Below are 22,951 nucleotides of genomic sequence, written 5' to 3'. Positions count from 1 at the left end.
ATTAGGAAAAAAATAATCCTCTTGAAAAGACTTAACTGAAGAAAGAGATCAAAAGAAGACATGTTAGCTTATAGTGGTCTATCCTTCTTCTAGCTTGTGGTCTGTGTTCATTATTCTAGAATTTTCCTTGAGACAAATTTTGAGTGCTTTGTCCAGACCATTTTAATATGCTTTTTAGCCACGTGACTCACATTGCTTTTCTGGGACTTTTTCACAGATAAGACTTCTGGAATCAAAATTTCAGAAGTCCTTAACTGTCTTTCGCACCTTAATAAAAATTTCATAAATTACTTAGTTAACAAAAAATGAGATTCCCAAAGGTTCACAGTGATACCCAATGCCTGCAGGTGCCCTGTTTGCTTTTGGAAATAGGTCTGTAGTTCCTAAACCACTAAGATTCTCTGAAATTTTAGCCTTTGCCTTTCATGAGACTGCTGATATTTGGGTTAAGTTATCCTTTGAAAACAGCAATTTATTATACATTATAGCACTAGGTAAATAATATAATTAGACTAGGTAGAATATGACATTTAACATTTATAAGACACTTTTTGTACTAGTATAATTATTTAATTAGAGCAGTGCTGAGAGCCCCCCAAAGCAATTTCGTTTATGATTTGCATATATTATGTGAATTAATAGAACGAAACAATTTCAGTTCAATCTGCTTTCAAATGTGTTGATAGGACAGAAAAAAAAATGAAGAATGAAAGTCTTTGCTTTCATTGTAAGGACAGAGAACTTGCAAAAAAAATTACTAAGAGTTTCCAAAGGACAAATACCAGTTGTCTATGACAAAACAGTGAATTTAATTGCCTGTGCACAAGATCCTCTTTCCTTCTCATCTTCTGCTGTTTTATACACACTAGATAATTATGATTTATATACTTCTGCAATGTGTTAAACAATTCTTTTTCATCTTTAACAGTCAGATGTTTCAACTATTTGTAGACAGTCATTGCTATATATATATTTCATTTTTGGTTTGCTTTTTTTTTCTTTATTCTAATCTGTCCTCCTAAAAAAAGATAAAATAGTTCTATTAAAACATCCCTGGACCCATCTGTGAAATTAATGCCCTGTAAAACATTTGAAGACTAGGTATCAATGATATGCTGTCTCTTTAGTGAAATGTGCTCTGACTGCAGTTTTCAGCAGCCAGAGTGGTACATGATGGCAAGGTTGAAGCTCCAGGCATGCACTCATGCCACTCACTGTCAGTAATCTCCAGTCTCCTGCATTTCTTCCCATTTCCAGTCATGGAAATTTCCATGAAAACCTCGCAGCAGCAAGGCTGTGAAATATCAGGTATCAAGAATATCCTGAAATAAATCAATTTTGAAGTAGTATAATTTAAAACAATATTATGAGAGGGTGACAATCCTCACAGGAAAAATAACAAGTCTTGTGTAATTATTCTATGTTCTTTGAGTTTGTGACCAATTTAAACCACCCTCTTCAAGACCCATAGTTAAGTTCCACATTCCTTTTCCACTTACATGACAGAAAAACTGTTTAAAATTATGTACAATCAGGAGATTCAGATGGAGAGTCTTATCTGATCTTAATTCTTATGATCAAATTTTGGTAAACTGATGGAACCAGGTTGGTTTTTTTTGCTAATTATTTTAAATATGGAATGATAAGCAAGTGTTAAATGCCGAAGGCTTTAATGGGTTCTTGTTAAAGTACACCTGCAATTCAGATGTAACTCAAGTCAAGAAGTCCTCAGTTCTTTGCATTTTTTTCTTCATGTCAAACCTCTTATTTAGCTCATTTCTGTACAAAGAGGGTGTAGGGCAGCCTGTAAAATCAGCCCTGTCATTAAGGAATGTTTTCCTCATGCCAGCAATTTCTTGTAGAACACTGTCTGAGTGTATCCAAACCTTGAGTTGTTTATATTATTTCAGTATATTGCATCATATGTGAAGCAGTTTCCAGGTGCTTCCTGACTCATGCTGGTAACAGAGTAACTCATACTTTTACTGGATTTTAAGGGTGTAAAATCCTAGAAACTGAAGGCTTCTCAGCAATAGACACTTTATAAAGAGAAGTTATATTTCTTTATGCTTCAACAGAACAGCAGTGGTTGTCAGGTTATGAACAGTTTGACAGAAGGATTATTTTGGCTCTATTTGACACAAATATGCAAGCTTTCTGTATTTGAGATGAAACATGCTGTAAATATTTTGGGCTTGCGTGTCACTGCAATGATGATATACCCAGTTCCACAGGTAGCAACAAAACTTGCTTTGTTATCAGGGCCTCCTGTACTGGGGAGCAGCAAAGCAGTTCTGATATTCCTACAAGCTTCATCACTGATTTAAGGTGTGCCTTTCTGTTGGCAGATTTTCCATATGGTTCTCCTCTATCATTTTTCATAGTAGTGTCTCCCCGTATTCTTCAACATGAGCTGTGATCAAATGGAAGATACGATACTTGAGGGAAATATTTCCATATTATGTTAGGTTGGGTCAGTTTTCTGACCTTGTTTGTGTAATCACAGTATTCTGAGGCTCTCTACATGATGACAGACATGCATCTATATCTCTGGGGATGGAGATTTTCTTTAAAGGTTTGAATTTCTTAGATTACATTTATAGTCACATTATATTCAATACTTTTTCTGGAAAGACATTAAAATGCGCTATTCCAGATGATCTTTAGTCTTCACCCCTTTCACCAGAGGAAATTTACATGATCATTTTCAGTTGCATTCCTGCACTGAACTGTTAAGCCCGGAAAGGCAGAAAGTTGGGACAAGCCAGAGAGACTGAACTGCCTACCCTTCTGTTGTTTCTGTGTCATAAAAAAGCCTGTTCTATCAGTGCTCTCAGTTTCTCTCCTCAGAGTGATAAGCACAAGTCTCCCTTCACCAACCTCCTACTCCCAGTTTTGTACCCCCTCTCCTATGATAGGCAAAGGAAAAAGTGACATGGTGACTTCACTTGCTGCCACAATTCACCTAAACTGGAGGAGAAAAAAAAAAACATAAAAAAATTGTAATTTCTGTTGACTTAAGTGGGCAATAATCTTGGAAGGGGAAGTCTAGGACCCTTGCTTCCTTAATCATCATTCAGTTGCAATCACTCTCAGCAGTCATTTTAACAAAGGATTGATTTCTAGCAATGGGTTTACCATAATTTATCAACCAGTCCAACCTGACCCTGCTTTGTGTATGGAATATTGATCCATGAATGTTGACTATTCTCAGCAATGCCAGGTACCTGAACCAAGACTGCAAAGTGTGATTGATGAGGGAAATAATTAGCTTGTTTTCTGGAGAGAGGTATTTGTTATTATAAGAACCAGTTTGACAGAATCATCTTAACTAGAAATTAATTTCCTTATGAATAGAGTTCATTATTGTAGAACTCACTGGTTACTTGTCTCTATTTTGCTCAAAGTTGCAAGAAAGGTAATGTAGATAGTTGAAGGGCAGAAGCTGTTTTACCTCTAAGATCAAGAATGCCCTTTAGATAAGTAACATCCAAATATGTAACTCATTTGCACTATAGAATAGTTGAATTTGGATGACATCTTGGGAGATCATTTAGTTTACCTGCCTGCTCAAAGCAGGGTCAGCTAGGACAGGTTGACCAGGACCATGTTCAATCAGGATTTGAACATATCCTAGGATGGAGCCTTGACTTCTGTGGGAAATTCATTCTGGTGTTCAACTGCCTTCATGGTAAAAAAAGTATTTTCTTGTGTTTAAGTGAAATTTACTGTATTTCAGTCTGTGCCTATTTCCTCTTCTCTTGTGACAGCTGAGATACAGCTGAGAAGACTGGCTTTTTTATTCCCCCTCATCAGGTATTTTTACACATTGACAAGATTCCCCTTGAGCCTACTCAAGGCTAAACAGTCCCATCTATCTCAGTCTCCATAGCAGAGTGGCTCCGGCCCCTTCATCATCTTTGTGGACCTTCTCTGAACTTGCTCCAGTATGCCCATTTGTCTTTTGCCCTGAAGAGGCCAAGATTAGACCCAGCAGTCCAGAAGAGTCTCACCAGTGCTGAGTATAGGGCAAGGAAAGCCTCCCTCAACTTCCTGACAACACTTTGCCTGAAGTCTGTTGCTGTTCTGTGCCATGAAGGCATATTTCAGACACATGTTAGACTTGGTGTCCACCAGGATTCCCAGGTCCTTTTATGCAAAGCTGTTTTTCAGGTGATTGACTCTCCATCAGCTCAGCTGGGGATTTAGACTGTTGCACCTGCAGAGTCTTGGAAAAGATCCAGTTGATCTCTTTCTCATAGTTTCTGATGCTATCCAGTCTGCGGACCTTCTCCTGCAGCTCCATCACTTGGTGATGCAGGCCCTACACCAGCATACACCTGTGGGGAAAGAGCCCATTTAGCTCCACTCCCACCATGAAGTCCTAGACACCTCTGCAGTCACAGATGTGCAGAGATGAATTCTAATTTGTGACCTCTGCCTGAAGGGACATCTTTGATGAACTAGGAATAGTTGCTTCAGTGGGCTCTGGAGACCCTGCTATGTGGCACCACCATTGCAGAGCCCTCAGTGGAGTTTCTGTGCACTAAATGCTGTGTGTACTGCCTGCTTCTGCTCTGTACTTGTGGTGCACACCAGCACAAACGTGGCTTTCAATTGAATTAACTATGTGGATATTGATGTGTATTTAAAGCTTCCTATTGAGCTGTCTTTTTTTCTAAGTCCCAATATGTCATCACCAAAGTGTTATTAAACCCTCATATTGAACATTATACTTTTGAGTTCAGTACTGTATACTGAGCAACATAATTTGTCTCTTCAGTTATTGAGGAAAATAAAGCATAGAGGGGGATAGTAGTTGAACAGGGATTACAGACAAAATTATCAGGAAAGGAGATCAAACATCCTAACCCTCAGCTCAGTGTCTGCATTACATTTCACTGGTTGTTTTTTTTTTTTTGTTTTTTGCTGTGGGTTAGTAACTGTTTTCTGTTACCAAGGAAATGAGAGACTTCTTGGCATCTAACACATCCACAGTGCACCCTTAGTATTGATGAATAGGAAAGGGAGCATAAGTATACTCCAGTGCATGTCAGAGATCCAAGGAAAAGCAAGCTATTGAAAAGAGATAAAGTAAACAAGATTATCTGAATGAAATCAAGAAATACTTTCAGAGAAGGTTACACTGCTGTGATTGTTTAGGGCTCTTCAGCCAACTCAGAGATTTGATGCTTTTTGGTGCAATGAAATGTCACTCACTGCTATCCTGGCAATGACACCCTGCAGAGAGCCTGTCACAGAAGCTGTATTCAGCATCCCTATTTTTATAGTCAGCAGGCACCACTGAGTCCCTCTGTACTGGGAGAACTGAGATGTTCTTGTAACAGCTCCCAGTCACTTGATGCTGTGCATTGGGCAGAAGGGTTTTTTGCCATTTTTGGTGGCTTTTTGAAGGCGTCTGTGATTCAGAGATCTGTGTCTTGAAATCCATACTCACATTTTACTTGGGGAAACCTGCCACAAATTATAAAAATTTCATATATAAACTTCAAAATTTAGTGCAGAAAAATGAGGGGACAGATCAGTTTCCAGAATTCAGACATACAGAACATCCTCCATGAGCCAAGAGGCATGAGGCACCATGAGTGGGAAAATGCCAAGCAGGAATTAATTCCTGTATGATGGAAACTTTATTCCCATTCCCATTCCCATTTTGAGTCATTACATAGATGTGCATGTATTTGCAGACCCTGATGTGAACAAACTCTGAAATGGGAAAATGATTTTGGTGTGTATTTGACAGATAAATTTCATCAGGAAACCAGGTTGGGTTGTGGTGTTATGAAATATTTCTGAGACTGAAAGGTGTTACTCTTTGATTTTCTTGGTTGCAGTAGGAGATGAGCTTCTTGAGTCACTTAAACATATGTGGAAAAATCACAGAGAACTATGATAATCCAAGAGTAATTTTTTATTTATTTCTGGATTATGATTACCTGATTATTTTAATCTCCTCTTTTACGTGAACGAACATCCATCTCCTGAGAAGAATTTTTGTTTTCTCACACCACATGGTTATAAGTATACGGGTAGCATCAGGGAAGAGAGAGTACTTTTCTCCTGTATTTGAACTTAAAAATGGAATATAAAACCATCAACATGAAAGGCAACATCTTGAGATGATCATGGTAAGGAAAGAGGAACTGTCAAGGTCACTCTGGACTTCACCAGTTCTCAGATTAGAAGGCCGGAACTTCATTCCAGGAGTCCAGGACCTTTTCTCCCACAGTAGCAGATATGCCATCCCATTTTGAGCCTCCTGCTTTGGGGAATGAATGCTGCGGTACTGAAATAGCTCTGGTTTTATCCAGAGGCTCAGTTTCCTTGACACTTCTCAGTCAGGTCAAGTGTAACATTTGTGCTGATCTTATTCAGGCTGGTAGCTTTTGGCAGCAGGCAAGGGTAGTGTGTTCATGCTGGTCTACTTAGATGTGACATCATCCTCCGGTAGAACTGGACAAAGTGGATTGAGGCATCTGTAGATCCTGTCAAGCACAGAGTTGTATTTAATTAGCTCAGTCTAATTCAGAGAGACCTTTGCCACACCCCATGCTTGCTGAGCACATGCAGCTCAGTGGCACAGAGCCTTTACTGTATTGTTGTCACTGAGCTCTGCATCCTTCACTAACTGCAGAGCCTATGAAAGCAAACAACAGTAGAAATCACCATAGACATTTCCCTCACTTTTCTTGACTGAAATATTGCAGTTTTCCCTTCCTGGGATAAAAAGATAATATTTTCGTTTTTCCATAACACTTTTTGCTGCAGATAGGAAGCTTGTACTGCTCTGTTGAAGAACAGATGTTTGTTTGCTAATATAGGAGAGTTTTTAATGTATGTCACACTGGTATTTATAAACAGCTTTTACCCACTTCGAGTATCATAAAGACAGTATGTTCTGCTTTGTAATTGTTCTGCAGGACTTATGTTCTTTTTTGAAAGCATAGATTTGACTTTCCAATCAAAGCTTGAACCATCTTTCTAATTATTGCCTGAACAGTGGATGATAGGCAGAGAATTTAAGAAGGGAAAGTCCAATAGTGTCAGTTGTTGCTTTTGTAGTAGCCCAAGAAAATAGACTAAAATATATAAACCTCTAGAATGTGTTGCAATTTACTGAAAAATTCAATCTATTCTTTGAGAATGCTTACAAACAGTGAAGCAAGTGCAACTGCTATAGTATGAGAATACCTCTAATTATTTCCCCTTGATTTTGTGTTAATGCATCTAGACCTAAGGGCAGGAAAGAGCGTGTTGCATCTACTACAAATAAATCAGTTCAATTAGCTGCTGACATATGCAAAGTGACCTCAAGTGCTAATACATGGGTGCTTCTAATATCAGGAATCTAGCTTAGGCAGTAAAGAGATCTTGCCCTGGATCAATGACGGAAATGTCTTGAACAAATTGGGACCACAGAGGTCAGTCTTCTGAAAACATAATTAAATTGGGCCTGAACTGGAAGCCTCACACATCAAAGAACTGCAGTGATCAAATGATTAGGGACTGAAGGAGCGGGGGTGGGATGCAACAGAAAGCTCAAAAGAAACAGCAAAGAGTGTATGAGACAGCAGCTTTAGAGATGGTATTTGAGAAACAGGAAGTGTTTAGAGGCATAAAAAAAAGGAAAACTAGTCAAAGACAGATTAAGTAAAAAACCCAAAAATGTGTGAAACAAATATCAGGATATGCCGGTACACACTGGAAAGCAAAGACTATGTAAGGAAATGAGAAACAGTAAAGGATGCAGAAAGACAGTATTAGGAATGCAACAAGAAAATCCTTGGGTAATGGAGTCTGTTGTTTGCAATATAAATTTAAATGCAGCATATAGCAGCTGGCTGCTCTTATCTGATAAGACCGTCATTCTGTGCATAGTTGGTGAGCAGAAACTGTGAAGTGAAGCAGAATATATATTTGAAAAATTGGGGTCTTATATATTTTATTTTCTCACTTGTTTTGCCTTCATTTTAATTTTAAGTGACTTGTTCTTTTTTGCTGACTTAATGCCAGTGCAAGGTGCTATATGGAGAGCCCAGGGAACTGAAGACTTTTGTTTCCTTGTAAATAAACATAGCAAGTATAACAGAAAATCAACTTTCCTCATCTTGCCATCCATTCCCCTTCCTTTAAACTAACCTGAAAGACTTTCCATCTTTCCTGGAACAAGATCTCTGCAGACTAGATGGAGTTTGATGAGTATCTCAGTGTCAGCTCACAGCCTATAAAGGCAACCATATGCTGGGCTACATCAAAAGCAGTGTGACCAGCAGGTTGAGAAAGGTGGTTTTCCCCCTCTAGTGCAACTTGAGCCCATTTCCTCTTGTTCTACTGCTTCATACTTGAGAGATGAGACCAACTCCCATCCCACTACAACCTCCTTTCAGGTAGTTGTAGAGAGGTTTCCCGAGCCTCCTTTTCTCCAGGCTAAACAACCTTATCTCCTTCAGATGCTTCTCATAAGGTTTGTGCCCCAGACTCTTCATTAGCTCTGTTGCCCTTCTGGAAAGGGCAACAGCCTTCAGTCTCATTAGCATGACCAAAATATCATCATATATTTGTAAGGTTGTTATTTATAAAGGAATAGACTAGTGGTGCTTTTTGCATACTTTCCATTTGCTTTCCTGTTTTCCCTGTGTACCCATTTGTACTAGTGAAGGTTCCTTCACAGTCAGGAGATTTAGAAATGTGCTCCACTATATAAGAACTTACTACTGGTGAAAGGTGGGACTGTGAGCTATGGTTAAGCCATTGAAGAAGAGGAATATGAGATGTCAGAAAAGTGGGCAAAGTATCTTTCAGAGGCTTCTGTGCTGCAGGTACTCAGGGCAGCAAAGGGGGCACTGGGGACTAGAGTCACTTCAGCCATGCACAGACATCCACTGCCTCTGACTTCTGTTACTGTCAGTCTTGCAATGATAAAGAAAAAATGACTGAGCTATGGGAAAAGGCTGTACAAGCTGTCTGTAATCCGTGGTCACCCTTCCTGTGCCATGACAGCAGACTCCTGCAAAAACTGTTTTTACATATATGCACAGTCTCCAGGTACCTTGTAAACAACTGATAAGCAGGAGTCAATACTTATCTTACAGAGGAGAAAGAGAAGTTCAGTGTAACTCATCCAAGACTACTCCCACAGCAAGGCGCGTTAAAGTAATCCAGGAGTTAATGTTCAGAGTAAAGACAGATTTCTTCCCCAGAGATGCAAGCATCACAAACTCTCCTTTTAATGTAATTATGCAAACACTGTCCATGGCACTAGATGTGTATTAAAATATTGTACAGTGATGTGCTTTACATGTGGAAACATCGCTGCGCAAAGAGAAAACAATGGAGTTGTGAGAGTTGAGTTTTCAGTGAGGGACTTGGTGAATAATCATGGGAAAAAATGTTTGAGGCAGATTGTGCCTCTTCTTACTCATATGTAAAATTGTCTCTTTTTTAAAGTGCATCAATAACCTGATATAAAAGAACAGGTATTGCTACCAAAAGTCCTTATCTCCTTTCTCTTTCCCATCCAGTGATGCAGCAGTTTGGAAATAAGTAACTCCATAACGAGATGCAACAAAATCTACAACTTTGAGAAGCTGCTGTTCACATGGTAGAGGCAGTGGGTGTGTTAAATCCTCCAGAGAAACAGTGAATTATCCGCCTGTGTGTGAATCAAAAAATGAGAGTTACTAGAAAGAGAAATTTAACAGACACATCTAGTCCCATCCAAACTAAGTGAAAAGCAATAAAGTATCATAAAAAGTTTATCAGGCTTATAAAAGAGTCCTGAGACTGTGGAGGCCATGTGTTGTGTCATGTAATGATAGCAGGGCTCTTACATTTCCTTCTCAGAACTCTGCTAATTTCTTACTGAACCACAAGCCAGCCACAGTGACAAGCCATACTGGGGTTGAATTCCCTGTAACAGGGGACCTCTGCTACCAAATGGCCCTGCTAACATCCTTAGGCATAGTAATTTGGAGCATTCAGCAAAAGTGTTTTAGAGTTTGTTTATTTTGTACCTCAGATTTGCCTTGCTTGTGTTTCAAAGGATCCCCAAATCTTTGCATGTCACTTTGGGTGCCCAATTAAGTTTATCAGAAAAACCAGACAAAGACCTTTTGGCATGTGTGCCTTGGTTTTCCTATCAGTGCCTCTTTGCATGTGGGTTGTACATGAAGGGAAAACTGCAGTCTACATTTCAAACAAAGACTACTTCCTAAGGAATACTGGACAGAGTTTGTCTCTAGGGCTAAGTTGTCAATAACAAAAGAAAAAAAAACAAACCAAAACAAAACAAAAATAGCAAGCCCAGACAAAGAAAAAAAATCCTGATTTGAATTATCTCCCTTTTCCTTTGATGTAGAAGGAAATAAGAATACACAAAGACTTTTAGGAGAATTAAAGTAAACTAGAGATTAAGAGTTACCTGAGAATTTTCTGTTTTGGATTAGAGCCAAGGGGAATTTTGATTCAGATCATGAGAACAGGCCTTCAGTTGTATTTGCAGAAAGCAATAGGTTCTGTTGATGGACATTAATGTTTCATGCCATAGGCAATATCTCTGAGAGAGCTGCTCCTTAGTACTTTTGCAGCTTCCCTATAAATTCCCAAAATGAGTAAGAGAGAATAACTGGTAATGTCTCTACTGTGCTGATAAAGCAAAATGTAGGATTGCTGTAAAGAACCAGATAAATAAATGAACTGGATGGCTAAAAATAGCAAAGGGCTCATCTTAGCTGACTCATGATTCTGGAGGTAAAATCTGATGGGGACTAGCACACAGCAGTAAAACAGAAACCAAAGATAAATTTTGATGACCATTAAATGAACAAACAAAAAAGAATGGACCTTTGGATGATTTGAGAAGGACCAACAAACCAGCCCTAGCCATTTAGATTTAGTGCTGTTGAAAATGGTGTTCTGCATTTCTTGTGTCACTCTCCTTGGAAAATCACCGTCCTCCACCGGTGTGTCTGCACTGAAAAGCCCTAGGAAACAGACCGGACAGACCTGTTACTGATGCAACACACCCCCATGCCTGGGAGAACAGATTATTTCTTCCCCTAGCTGGGAGCCACAAGGCAACTGCTCAGCTGCTTTGGGACTTCGTTTACCCCCTACCTGGAGCATCTCAGCAGTTGGGTCAGGCCATTTAGGGACAGCATCTTGTGCCTGAAGAAAAGCACCATTGCATGCAGTTGAGGTAAGTACAGATGCACCTGCACAGTGTCAAGTAATGTTAGCAAAGTGTGTCTGTTTACCAAACATCTACACTTGGATATTCTAAATGGTGTTTTTCTCTTCAGTTTGTTTTTGTATGCTTACAAGTAACTGTGCGCATTTAAATTTCGGGCATTATCAAAAACTGCTTTTTTGTTCCAGCAAGTCAGGCAGCTAAAGCCTGTGTTTTCCAGTCAATGATGGTAGAATAATGCAATTACAGCTATTTTCACAGGTAAAATCACACTAGTCAACAGAAATCTGACTATACTTACAAGGTTATAAGGTACCATTCACAAGTTCTGGCTAGAGCTATATATTTTTTTCTATTTTCCAGTAGTTTTACACACTGATAAGTATCAGTCCATGCTGGCAAAACCTATTTGTGAGGTTGTTCAGATTTCATGGGACCACTTTAGAAAAGGTATTAAATGAAGCATTCAAAATACTTTTTTTCTAGTGGTTCTGAAATGTAATGTTTTCATTTCGAAATGATGTGTTTCAAGTAGGTATTTACCTAAAGTACTACAATATTTAATAAATGAGTAAATCAAGCATGCCTATTGGAGTCATGGAAACAGGACCAAATCAATTTAGTTACTACAATCAGTACTCAGCAATTAAAAATTGAACCATAAGCTTCAAGACAGATACAAGTGAAACTGACCTCGGCATTGAAGGTAAACATCATTCTAGAATAAAAATTTCCGTCTTCTGCAGCACAAGAAATTTAGGCTAATTGCTAAGTATAATTTTAGGCCCATGTTTCTTTTGCTCTGTTCTCTGTGTGTGCATGAAAGCTTTTCAGTCCAAGCTTCAAGTGGCATGATGCCAGATCAGACAACATCTAGAGATTAGTTATAATGAAATAGTGACACCTATACTCTTTGGGTGGAAACTAGAAGAAAGTCTGGCTGCCACAGGATGTGTGTCCCTGTCTGACCTAGTCCTGAATTATATTATGAGTGCAGAATGAGTTTACTGCTTATTAGACACTGTACAGCCCAGAGCATCTTAACAGTAGAGTGGACTGCCTCTTGTCTAAAGACACTGAACTCAGTTAAAGTCTTTTCAGTAGCCAGGATATTAATAATGTCCATCTTCCCTGAGGATACTGTGATGCCCAGCAAGAGGTGGACTCACGATGCATAATTTCCTTGGCAGAAGTCTAATAAAGCTTATGAAGGCTCTGTCCCCTGTTTTCATGAAGCTTATTATATTCTATATGCTTGAAAAGTGTGAGTAGTAAATATTTCTGAGGTTTCTACACTTCAGATTTTATCTGAAGTGATGAAAATGTCCTGAATGTATTGTGGGGAAATGCCAGACAGGCAGATGCTCAGAAGTAAACAGAATGTGTTCACCGTTTTATTTTCTCACAAAATGAATCTCAAAAGCTTGACTAATTTTGTACCTTTCTTAGTACCTAATAGCTTATAATAGGCCGTTAAATGCCACCCTGACACCCAATCCCATCAGATCTCAGAAGCTAAGCAGGGTTGGGCCTGGTTAGTGCTTGGATGGTACACTTCCTGGGAATACCGGGGGCTGTAGGTTCTAGTCCTGAGGACTTCACTGTCACCGTCCAAGCTCGCTCAGCTGTGGCAGATGAACCTTAGGAGTTAAAGGGTGGGGTCAGTTTTGCGCACGCTGTGCCTCACCTAAAAAATTCATGGCTCAGGCTTGAAGGACACACCCACGTGGGTAGAGCCCTTCCCAAATCTTTGCAAAGACTCGCCATTCTGATGAATGGCTTATAATGGTGCCTTCATTTCATCAACGTGCTAATAGAAGGGAGATGGGATCTAACAGACCTACACATGGTTTGCTATTGACTTAATGTCTCTTGCTGCATTTCCTATGACCCAGGATGTAAGCACATTGGATATTAGTTCTCTAGGGTCACTAAGGCCACTAGACACACATACTGTCCAGCAGCCAGGTTTCCATATCTTTGGCAGAGAGCTGAAAATATATTGTTTTCCCTGGATCAAAATCACTCTGAAAGTAGAAAAACCTCATGTACACATATCCACCTCTTCAGCCTAGCTCTTTCTGAATACTACCAAAGTAGGACTACCATGGCAGTCAAGATCTGCATCTGGGGGCTAGATTTCCTCGTCACACATGTTCACTTATAACAGAGATAAGAGTACATTAAGAATGAGGAAAAGGGCAGCTCCCAGAATAGAAAATTCAATTCCTCCACAGCGCCTAAAAAAAGTGAAGAAAGTTATATTAGCTCACCCATAAAATCCCTGGAAACTGTGTCCCAGGGAACTTGGAGACAGTAGAATCAGAGCCACTGTCCACCCAACTCTCCTTTTTTCTTTTTGGTCTCTTTTTTTTTTTTTTTCCCCAGCCTGAATGCTGCAGCTTATTTTCCTGACAGTTACCTTGTACTTGGTGCTATGGTAGTCAAAGGTTATTGGAATTTATATGTGAAGTTCAATGAATATAGAGTTAAAAAATGCCTTGGAGACATCGCTGAAATGAGATGCCAAATCCCAGAATTTGTATCTCTATGAGGAAAATTTGAATACAAACCACCAAGGTTTATGGCTCCTGCACATACTAATTCATATCAATACATGTTCTAAGAGGACTAAAGGGGCTATTTTTCATCTTGTGCTGAGACAGGAACTCTTCCAGATTCACTAACTTGCTGTGAGAAATATTCTTTTTTCAGGCTAATAGATATCTTTAAAATGTAAATCAGAATGGTGAGCTTATCACAAGGCTGCCATTAGCAGCCCATAAAATTCTTGATATTGCAGATCATAAGAGATTTTGGGAACAAGGTGAGAAAACTGGCCAGCTAAAACAGATTCTTAACTTGACACTTTATTTTTTGTCTTATATGAAAATTATCAGATCTGAAATAAAACCAATTTTTATTATACATCCATCCCCTTGACATCTAGCAATTACCTTTACTTTGTTAGGAGGGTCTAGATTTTCAAAGATATTACTATAATTGTGTAGACTCAAGAAATGCAGTTTTCTCTGGAATCATCTCTGAAAGTGTTGAAGGCCAGGTTGGATGGGGCTCTGAGACACCTGGTCTAGTGAAAGTCAATCCTGTCATGTAAGGGAGGTTGGAACTAAATGATATTTAAGGTGCCTTCCAAGGCAAACCATTCTGCGATTCTGTTATTCTATGAATCTCTACCTCATCTTTGGCCCAAGTGTTTTGACTGACTGGAGAGAAAAAGGAAACTCATGTGTCCTATGGAAACCCCAGAGGTTCTCCTTAAGGAGCTCCGTGCAATTCTGTTCCCTCCAGTGTCCTATAAATAGTCCTCTGAGTTTGTACCTTCTTTCTTGTGTCGTGAACTGTTCAGGTTTACATTGCAGAGAAACTCAAGGCTCAGAAACTTGAAATAGCAATGCTAACAGAGATCACAATGGCTAGAAATTTCCTCTGCAAACAAACAATATTTACATTAATACTTTCAAATGCATGCAATAGATGGAATGACAGTGGCCATGATATTTCCATCCCTGTAAGGATATTACTGATTTGTCCTCTTGCTGGTAAAAGCACACGTTGCACTCTCTGTGTCTTTTTCATGCACACACACCAGCACACAAGGGCAGATGATGTGCTTTCGAGTCATGTGCAGATGGTTTCCCCATAAGGGTTCACTTTGTCATTTAGGCCTCCTGCTTCACATCCTCCTCTTGGTGCTTCAGTCCCTATTTTATGTAATTAACTTCTGTTCCTCCCCTCATTTTTTTTTCATAAATGCATTTCACTCTGATGCTTAGAGTCAACTGTCTCCCCAAAGCACTGTGATATTTAACAGCATCCGGAAAAAATGTGGTTAGAGAATTGAGACACTTAAAGGAGACACTGCTGTCGTAAGTGTGCATTCACATTTTTGAATAGATATTCAGAGGGTGGGAATGTAGATGAGGGAGAAACTATGAAAGGGCTTATTACTAATTAACTGTATCTATTTCTCCCCCTTTTAAACTGTTTTTTGTTTATTATTTCAGCTGGTAGGGTAATACACTAAATTAAATCTACAGAACACAATTATAATTAAGATTGAGAAAGCCAATTGCCTGTTAGCAAACTACCAATTGATAATAATGTAAGGTTTATCTATAGTTCTTTGCTAAGTATGCCACAGATTTGCATCAATAACACACTTGCTAATCTCCAAACATTTTGTTCAGTAGCCTTTTATTTACTATTGAAGGTAAGATTACTCTTCTCATGCCATCCTTTCTAAAAGTGTCTTGCTTTCATCTTGTTTGCAAAGTTCAGCAAACACAGATGCTTCAGTTGTTTCCTCACCATGAAATAGTAATAACAGTATATAATTACTATCATCACACCATGCAGAAAACCTTGCTGTAAGGAACATACTATACATAGTTCACACTCGCAGCATCTTGCATTTCTATAGCCCTTTTTTTCTGACTCGTCTCACATATTCTAGAGAGGAGATACCAAAACATCTTATGCAGGGGAGGAATCGGGAGCCCTGGTCAGAGACTCAAACATAAGGACCCAGTTATAATTCCTTTCACAAGAAGGTAGAGCAAGACCTGTTTAAAGAGTTTTTTAAAAAATTACTCACGTGATAGGTTTTGTTTTGTATTTGGTATGTGTTACTGGGAGTTTAATAACTTTTATTATTTCCTTTAATTACTATAAAATCTCTGCATAACTGTCATTTCAGGGGTGTGATGGAGTGCAAATAATTGTGATGTAGCTTGTTTGTGAAGTGTGTTTTGTGTTGTATGAGTTTGAGTGGCCTTATAGTACTAATTATTGGAATCATTATGAGACACTGTGTATTATTCTATCATCTGTACAGCAGTTATAGAACCAGCTTAGGCACTGGTGGCTGCCTGCCATACACTGTTTAAGCACTACAGGGGCAATCAATTAACATGAGGGTGTCTTACCTCTTATTGTGCCATGACTTCTCTTGAAACACAAGTGTCAAAAACTGCTAAGCCTTATGAGCACTGCGCAATTGAGAAGGGATATGGTATATAGCAGAGACCAAGGACAGTGATGTGAATTTGTATGGTGGATGTAGGTTAAAGAGAGGCAAAATGCCTACGTGGAAAATTGCAACCTGAATTGTGCCTGTAACTACTTTCACAGGAGAGGGTCTTGGAAACTAGAGCACACCATCTTAGCAAAAAAACCCTGGGAGATCCCTCAAAAAATATAGCTCTTTGCCTACCTGCCACTTTCCTCAGAGGAGAATGAGGATTAGAAATGAATGATCAACCCATTCTGCAGCCCTGCTTAATAGCAGAGTCTGTGAGAGGGAGAGACAGAGAGAAAGCAAGTTTACCTATGTCCTGCATCTGTGTAAGGAGATATTTCCAAACCTGAAGCAGGGCTGCAACTTCTTCCAGCCACAACTGGTCATCTGAGCCAGCCTGTTAATACATTTAATTTATTCTTCAAAGACACATACCATACAGTTCAAGCTGGGAAACCATGTGAGAGCTGAAAAAAGGAGGGAGCTAATGGTGCAAAGAGAAATGGGCTGGAGGCAAGGGAAGGCCATGGAGACAGGCAAAAGCTTTGTTGTCACTACAACAGAAGGGGTTGTAGTCTGAGAGTATGAGGTTGTCAGAAAGCTTGCCAGGAGACTAAGGTATCACAGGTTTCTCCTGGATCCATTCTCCTTGGAGCTCAATGCAGTCATCCTTTCCATAGGTTGGCTGAGCACAGGGTGAATCCAGGTGACAATGAGGCAAGCGATTTCTGTTTCCTATACTGTCTATCATTAATTTTAAGTGGGTGAGTGGCTCATCCCAGAACTGACCAGAAAATTACATGGTCATTACTGAAGCGTAAATATGCAGTCACTTTTATGCATAAAATCATCTGCTTCAATCCTAAGACTAATTCCACATTATTATTCAGCAGTAAGTAATTACTATACACACTCTAGCTCTACTCTCAAAGTAGCTGACACTATTCCAAAGGAAATCTTTCAGGCTTTTTAGTAAGCCATGCAATCTGATGGTGGGATTTGTCTACTACCAACCACTCAATACAAATTATAATATTGTAACTAGCAAATAGGTAGTCACAAGACCCTGTTACCAGGCATAATTATTAGCAATTCCTATCCTGTTCAGACTTGGAACCAAACTCACCTTTTTTTTTAGAAATAAATATCTGAAGAAACATGTTCCTATAACACTTAACCTTCCCATCCTGGAGTGCTCTAGGTGTGACTCCTGAGAGGAGGCATGTCAAAGTCTTTCCAGAGGTAGATGTTACGCAAAAAATAAGAAGAAATTTATTTATATAATAACTGCTGATATTCCTTATAATTCTTTTCATTTCTTGCAGGTACTGTCGCGTGATTTACAATGGAAAAATTGCTCTGCAGCATCCTGGTGTTTGGAATGGCTGTTACGGTCAATGCTTGTCCCAAATATTGTGTCTGTCAGAACCTGTCTGAGTCACTGGGGACTTTGTGTCCCTCCAAGGGTCTCCTTTTTGTACCATTGGATATAGATCGAAGGACTGTTGAACTCCGTCTTGGGGGAAACTTTATCATTAATATCAGCAGACAAGATTTTGCCAATATGTCTGGACTTGTTGACCTTACTCTGTCCAGAAACACCATCAGTTACATACAGCCCTACTCTTTCACTGACCTGGAGAGCCTTCGGTCTTTACATCTGGACAGCAACAGGCTGCCTGACATTGGAGAGGATATTTTGAGAGGCTTAATTAACCTTCAGCACTTGATTTTAAACAACAACCAGCTAAGCAGCATTTCTGATGAAGCCTTTGAGGATTTTTTGCTGACATTGGAAGACTTAGACCTGTCCTACAATAACCTCCGAAGCATTCCCTGGGAATCTATAAGAAAGATGATTAACTTGCACCAGCTCAGTTTAGACCACAACCTGATAGATTTTATAACAGAGGGGACGTTTGCAGATCTTCAGAAATTGGCTAGATTGGATTTAACATCCAACAGACTTCAGAAGCTTCCCCCTGACCCCATATTTGCCAGATCTCAAGTAATCCCATTAACTGTGACCCCATTTTCTCCACCTTTGTCTCTGAGCTTTGGGGGCAATCCACTGCATTGCAACTGTGAGCTACTGTGGTTAAGGCGACTTGACAGGGATGATGATATGGAAACTTGTGCATCTCCACCAGGTCTAAAGGGAAGGTATTTTTGGTACATACGGGAAGAAGAATTTGTTTGTGAGCCTCCTCTGATTACGCAACATACTCACAAGTTGCTGGTTTTGGAAGGGCAAACTGCCACATTGAAATGCAAAGCCATTGGGGATCCCACTCCCATCATTCACTGGGTGGCCCCTGATGACCGTCTCATTGGAAACTCTTCGAGGACAGCTGTTTATGACAATGGCACCTTAGATATACACATCACCACCTCCAAGGACTATGGAACTTTCACATGCATAGCAGCCAATGCTGCTGGAGAGTCCACTGCAACAATTGAACTCTCAATTGTTCAGCTTCCCCATCTCAGCAATGGCACAGGCCGATCAGCTCCACCAAAATCCAGGCTTTCGGACATCACCAGCTCCACCAAGTCGAATCGTGGGGAAACAAAAGGCCCACCAGAAAGGGCTGTCCTGGTGTCAGACGTGACCACTACCTCAGCTTTGGTCAAATGGACAGTGAGCAAGTCGGCCCCTCGGGTGAAAATGTATCAGCTCCAGTATAACTGCTCGGATGATGAAGTCCTGATCTACAGGTAAATGCAGTTGTTGTTTGGTCCTCTGGTGATGGCAGGGGGCAGAAATCAGCATATGAAGTATTCTACTCTTAGGTCACTGATTTGGCTTCGAAATGAGATAGCACTGCCACCAGTAGCATCAGTGGTGTCTGATAAATTTGCATTGTATTTGTTGGTTTGCCTGTTTGTTCTTTTCTTTGCTTTTCTGTCAAAGTCATACACTATGAATCTCTGTAGTATTCATTCTAACAACAGCTGTTTTCAGTAAAATTTCCAATTTAGGAAAAAGCAGTACCACAGTTGGTAGCCTCCTTACTAGGCATAACAAAGGAAGGAAAACTTGAAGCCTAGAAGTCAGAAATTTCCACCTCCTGTAGGTGGGATTGAAACATACTACTGAGAGAGGAAGCAATGTGGGAGGAAGTTTATGCTGTCTACCCATAACACAGACTCTAATTACTTTGTGATTTAAGATTTGGGGTTGTTAACAAGAGATTTTTCACCTACATGGAAGAGATCGTTTCTTACTTCACCAAGAACTGTTTTACACAACTGTAATGTCTGACAACTTTGGAGCATTTAATGTTTTATATGATATTAAATTTAAGAAGAGACAGATATAATTTCAGCCCTGAATGTTCCCCGTGTTCCTCCAGTTCTGCAACTCCTCTGACTTTTAATGATGTAAAGCAAGAGTCACTCTTGCAGTGAAGCAGCAATAAATTACAGGGATTAATAATGTGCAGGAACAGTACAGGAAAACGGCATTACTGTTTTTTTCTTCTGTATTGTAGGAATGATTGACACAGTGTCTTCACTTTCTCATGATGAATTCTGAGAAACTCCCTTTCCTTCCTTTTAATTACAAAGGCAGGAATATCAGATGCATTGAAATCTCTCTTTGGCTGTATATGAGCTACCAGCAGAAGTCAGAATCTCATGGAAAAGTAGAACCAAACACATCAACTCACATAGCTTTATAAGCAGCCTGAAGCAGTGGAGAAAAATTAGGTCTAATAGAGGAATAATAGGATTTGGGGTTTGACTCCAATTTGAGAATAAACTGTGGCCAAAACATAGTCAAAGCCATTGACTTCCTCAGTAGCCTTTCTGTTATTAGCTGTCCTCCTCCTGCTGCCTATAAGGGAGAGCTGAGGCACACATCAAATCACAGTGCTCAACTTCCAGATCCCATGCGAGATGTTATTTTCTTCTTTACCATAATGTAGTTTGGTTTTTGGTTTTTGTTTGGTTGTTTTTTGTTTGTTTGTTTTTTTTTTTTACCATGAGGAAGTCAAAATGAAAGGTTCATGTGACATTTTTGCCTCACCCTTCTTTTACAATGGAATCTGGTTTTTAACTTTCTTCAGAACTGAATGTTTAATTGACATGGACAAATTTCTGTGCAGTACTTTTGTCTGAATCACTTGTAGAACAGAAAGAATAAAGTAATCTCTTTAGCTACCACAAACTCCCTCACTCATTGCCAAAAGTAGGAATATTGACCAGCAAGGCCAAATAAAAATTTTTTCTTAAGGATATTTATTCAAATACTGAACTAATCTAAGGAAATTCAGTTCTGTCCATTTCCACTCCTCAGTTATAAGAGAATGCTGAAATAATCAAATCAATTAGCAGGTGGGAAATTATTTGCTTTGCCCTGGTTAATGTACGGTGGAACCTGTATGTTAGCTTTGGGACTTGAATTATGTGGAGTTAAGTAGAATGAAAGGATAAGATAAAACTAAGTAATGATCGAGTATTATGAATAGAATGAAAGAAAACCTGCTAGTACCAGTTTTTCCCAAGGCAAGGCTTTTGGTAAAGACTCATCACTATTTAAGATCTTAGTATAAGGCTGAAAAAATACCCTGAAGAATGTGTGTAGTCATATATTTGTTGTATAGTGAATTTGGCCCAGTGAACAAGAATATCCTTGCAACCAGAAAGAGAAGTTTGCGGGAGCTGTCAGGTTTTGAAAGTGGTTGCATGTGTCAATTTTCTGAGAAGGAGGATGGCCGGGCAAAAAAACAAACAATGCAGAAGGGAAGACATGCTGTCTAGTAGCTGGATGGGTGAGAATTGGGTGCCATAGGCTGAAATGAAAGATGCTATCTTGCCAGCCTGTTCTGAAGGAATAAGTGGTTGTCAAGGTGTCAGGCAACCCTAAAATTTTATCCTGTCCTCAGTGCTGCCTCTCATTTAGGTTTTGGCCCTTTGTTACTTTACGTGGCTGTGGCTCATTTTTTCAGAAGCACAGTGAAGACAGTGCTATTTCCATAAATCTCCCATCAGGCCTTTCTGATGATTCATTGATGATGCATAACTCTTTTCATTCACAGCTCTCAAAAGCACTTCACCAAAGAAAACAAATTTTATTTCCTTACATTTTGCACCAGGGGAAAATGAAGCCTAGAAAGATGAAGTGATTGTCCAACATCTGAGAGTTAATCAATGGTACTCATAATATCAAAACCAGTTCTTATGACTTCCAGTCAGGGAACGACTCAGTCCCTTAGAGTTAATTAACTAAATCTGTTTTGCTTTAATTGGTCTGATGCATATCACTGCAATGAGCATGTAGAAAAACCTAAGGGAAAAGGATTTCTACAGTGCTCTGCTCTATAAAATGCTGTGTATGTGCTAAATGGGATGTGGTAGTGCTTATCTGCTAAAATGAGGGGCACTTAATATATGCTAAGATAGTCAGCGTACCAGGACTGAGACACATTGGCTGTACTCAGCTTGAAGCAATCCTGCTAGTAAGAAACATATGCAAAAATAAAGAAATTTGCTGCCTTTTCTGCTAAGAATTTTGCATGAAGATTGTACTCATAGTGAAAGAGTCAAAGCAAAAGTCATTCCCCTCCTCCTGTCCCCCGCCCCCTGCCCACTGATGTCTCCATCACTCCCGATCATTACCCAGGACACCAGTCCCATTCCATCTTCAATTCCAGCTGTGATCTGCGACTGGCAGGAGCTGCCAATGGTGCAAAGGGGACAGTGGCTCCATGAAAATTCAAGGTTTGGGAGACAGTGGCCAGTGCTGTCTCTTGGGCCTCCTGCTTACACTGAGCTGAAACAGTATCAGAATCTGAAGTTTGGCTTTGGATATAGCAGTGCCATGAGACGGGCAATTAGCAGGAGGAGTACTGTTGGTCTGCTTCCCCACCTGACCTTCCCCTGTGCCTGCTCTCTCAGGTCTTTTGCTGAAGCTAGTAGCAGGTTTTGATCTCTTTCAGTGTATTCAGGGTAAATGTGTCTGATAGTGATGTAATGAGCTGGTCCTGGATTAGAACCTGGTTCCACATGGTGTCTCAGACTGAAGGACAAGATGGAGGATGACAGTGGTAGCCTGCACACATCTCAGAGGCATCTTGGTCAATGTCAAATTGCAAAGACAACAACTACCGTAAGATAGACACCAAATCAATAGTCTGAGGCTGCCCAGAGGGGACATGCGGTATTATCTTTACCACATCACTGGCAGAAGGGAATGTTCTCTCTCTAATGGAGCATGCACTTAACTCTTAGTGATATCTCAGAACTTCTTTTGTGCTTTGACCTTTGCTCCTATTGAAAAGGATCCTACAACAGAGGCCTGTGCTAGTGATGTGTGTCACATGCAGGTGAGCACCATCACTTTATTGATCTGTGTGCTCGCAGTGAACTCTTTCTCTCTGACTTGTCCTTGCACTGTTCTTATTAATCCTATTGTCAAGATAATGTTGTTTCACATGGAACAGAAGCAGGATTCTTTTCTTTCTAGGAAGAGTGAGAGGAAAGCTTGTTATTCTTATTTTAATGGTTTGTTTGGGGCGTTTTTTCTACTTGTTTTTCTTGGGTTTGTTTTCATTTTTAGTTTGTATTCTTTCCCTTTTCTGAGTTTTGTTGCTTATTCATTCTAACTTTCCTTTTCTCTTCACTTTCCTTAACTACCCTGTTCATTTTTTGATGTTCAAACCCATGCTGCCCTAAATGGAGAAAATAGAAACTGTTAG

General features: G+C 39.7%; 1 protein-coding gene across 4 annotated transcripts in view; it reads left to right on the top strand.

Annotated features, from left to right (window-relative positions):
* The window catches only part of LRFN2 (leucine rich repeat and fibronectin type III domain containing 2), a 158,123-nt gene that overhangs the window by 99,474 nt on the left and 35,698 nt on the right, over positions 1 to 22,951 (top strand). For all 4 annotated transcript variants that reach the window (XM_071548027.1, XM_071548025.1, XM_071548026.1 and 1 more), the window contains one exon: positions 17,576 to 18,968. In XM_071548027.1, the coding sequence (XP_071404128.1) occupies positions 17,596 to 18,968 (1,373 nt within the window). In that variant the 5' untranslated portion in view covers positions 17,576 to 17,595. The remainder of the gene's footprint in view (positions 1 to 17,575; positions 18,969 to 22,951) is intronic.

The sequence above is a fragment of the Pithys albifrons genome, chromosome 2, assembly GCF_047495875.1.
Source record: "Pithys albifrons albifrons isolate INPA30051 chromosome 2, PitAlb_v1, whole genome shotgun sequence".
Lineage (NCBI taxonomy): Eukaryota > Metazoa > Chordata > Aves > Passeriformes > Thamnophilidae > Pithys > Pithys albifrons.
The sequence above is the reverse complement of the archived record's forward strand: the minus strand, read 5'-3'. Positions and strand labels throughout refer to the sequence as shown.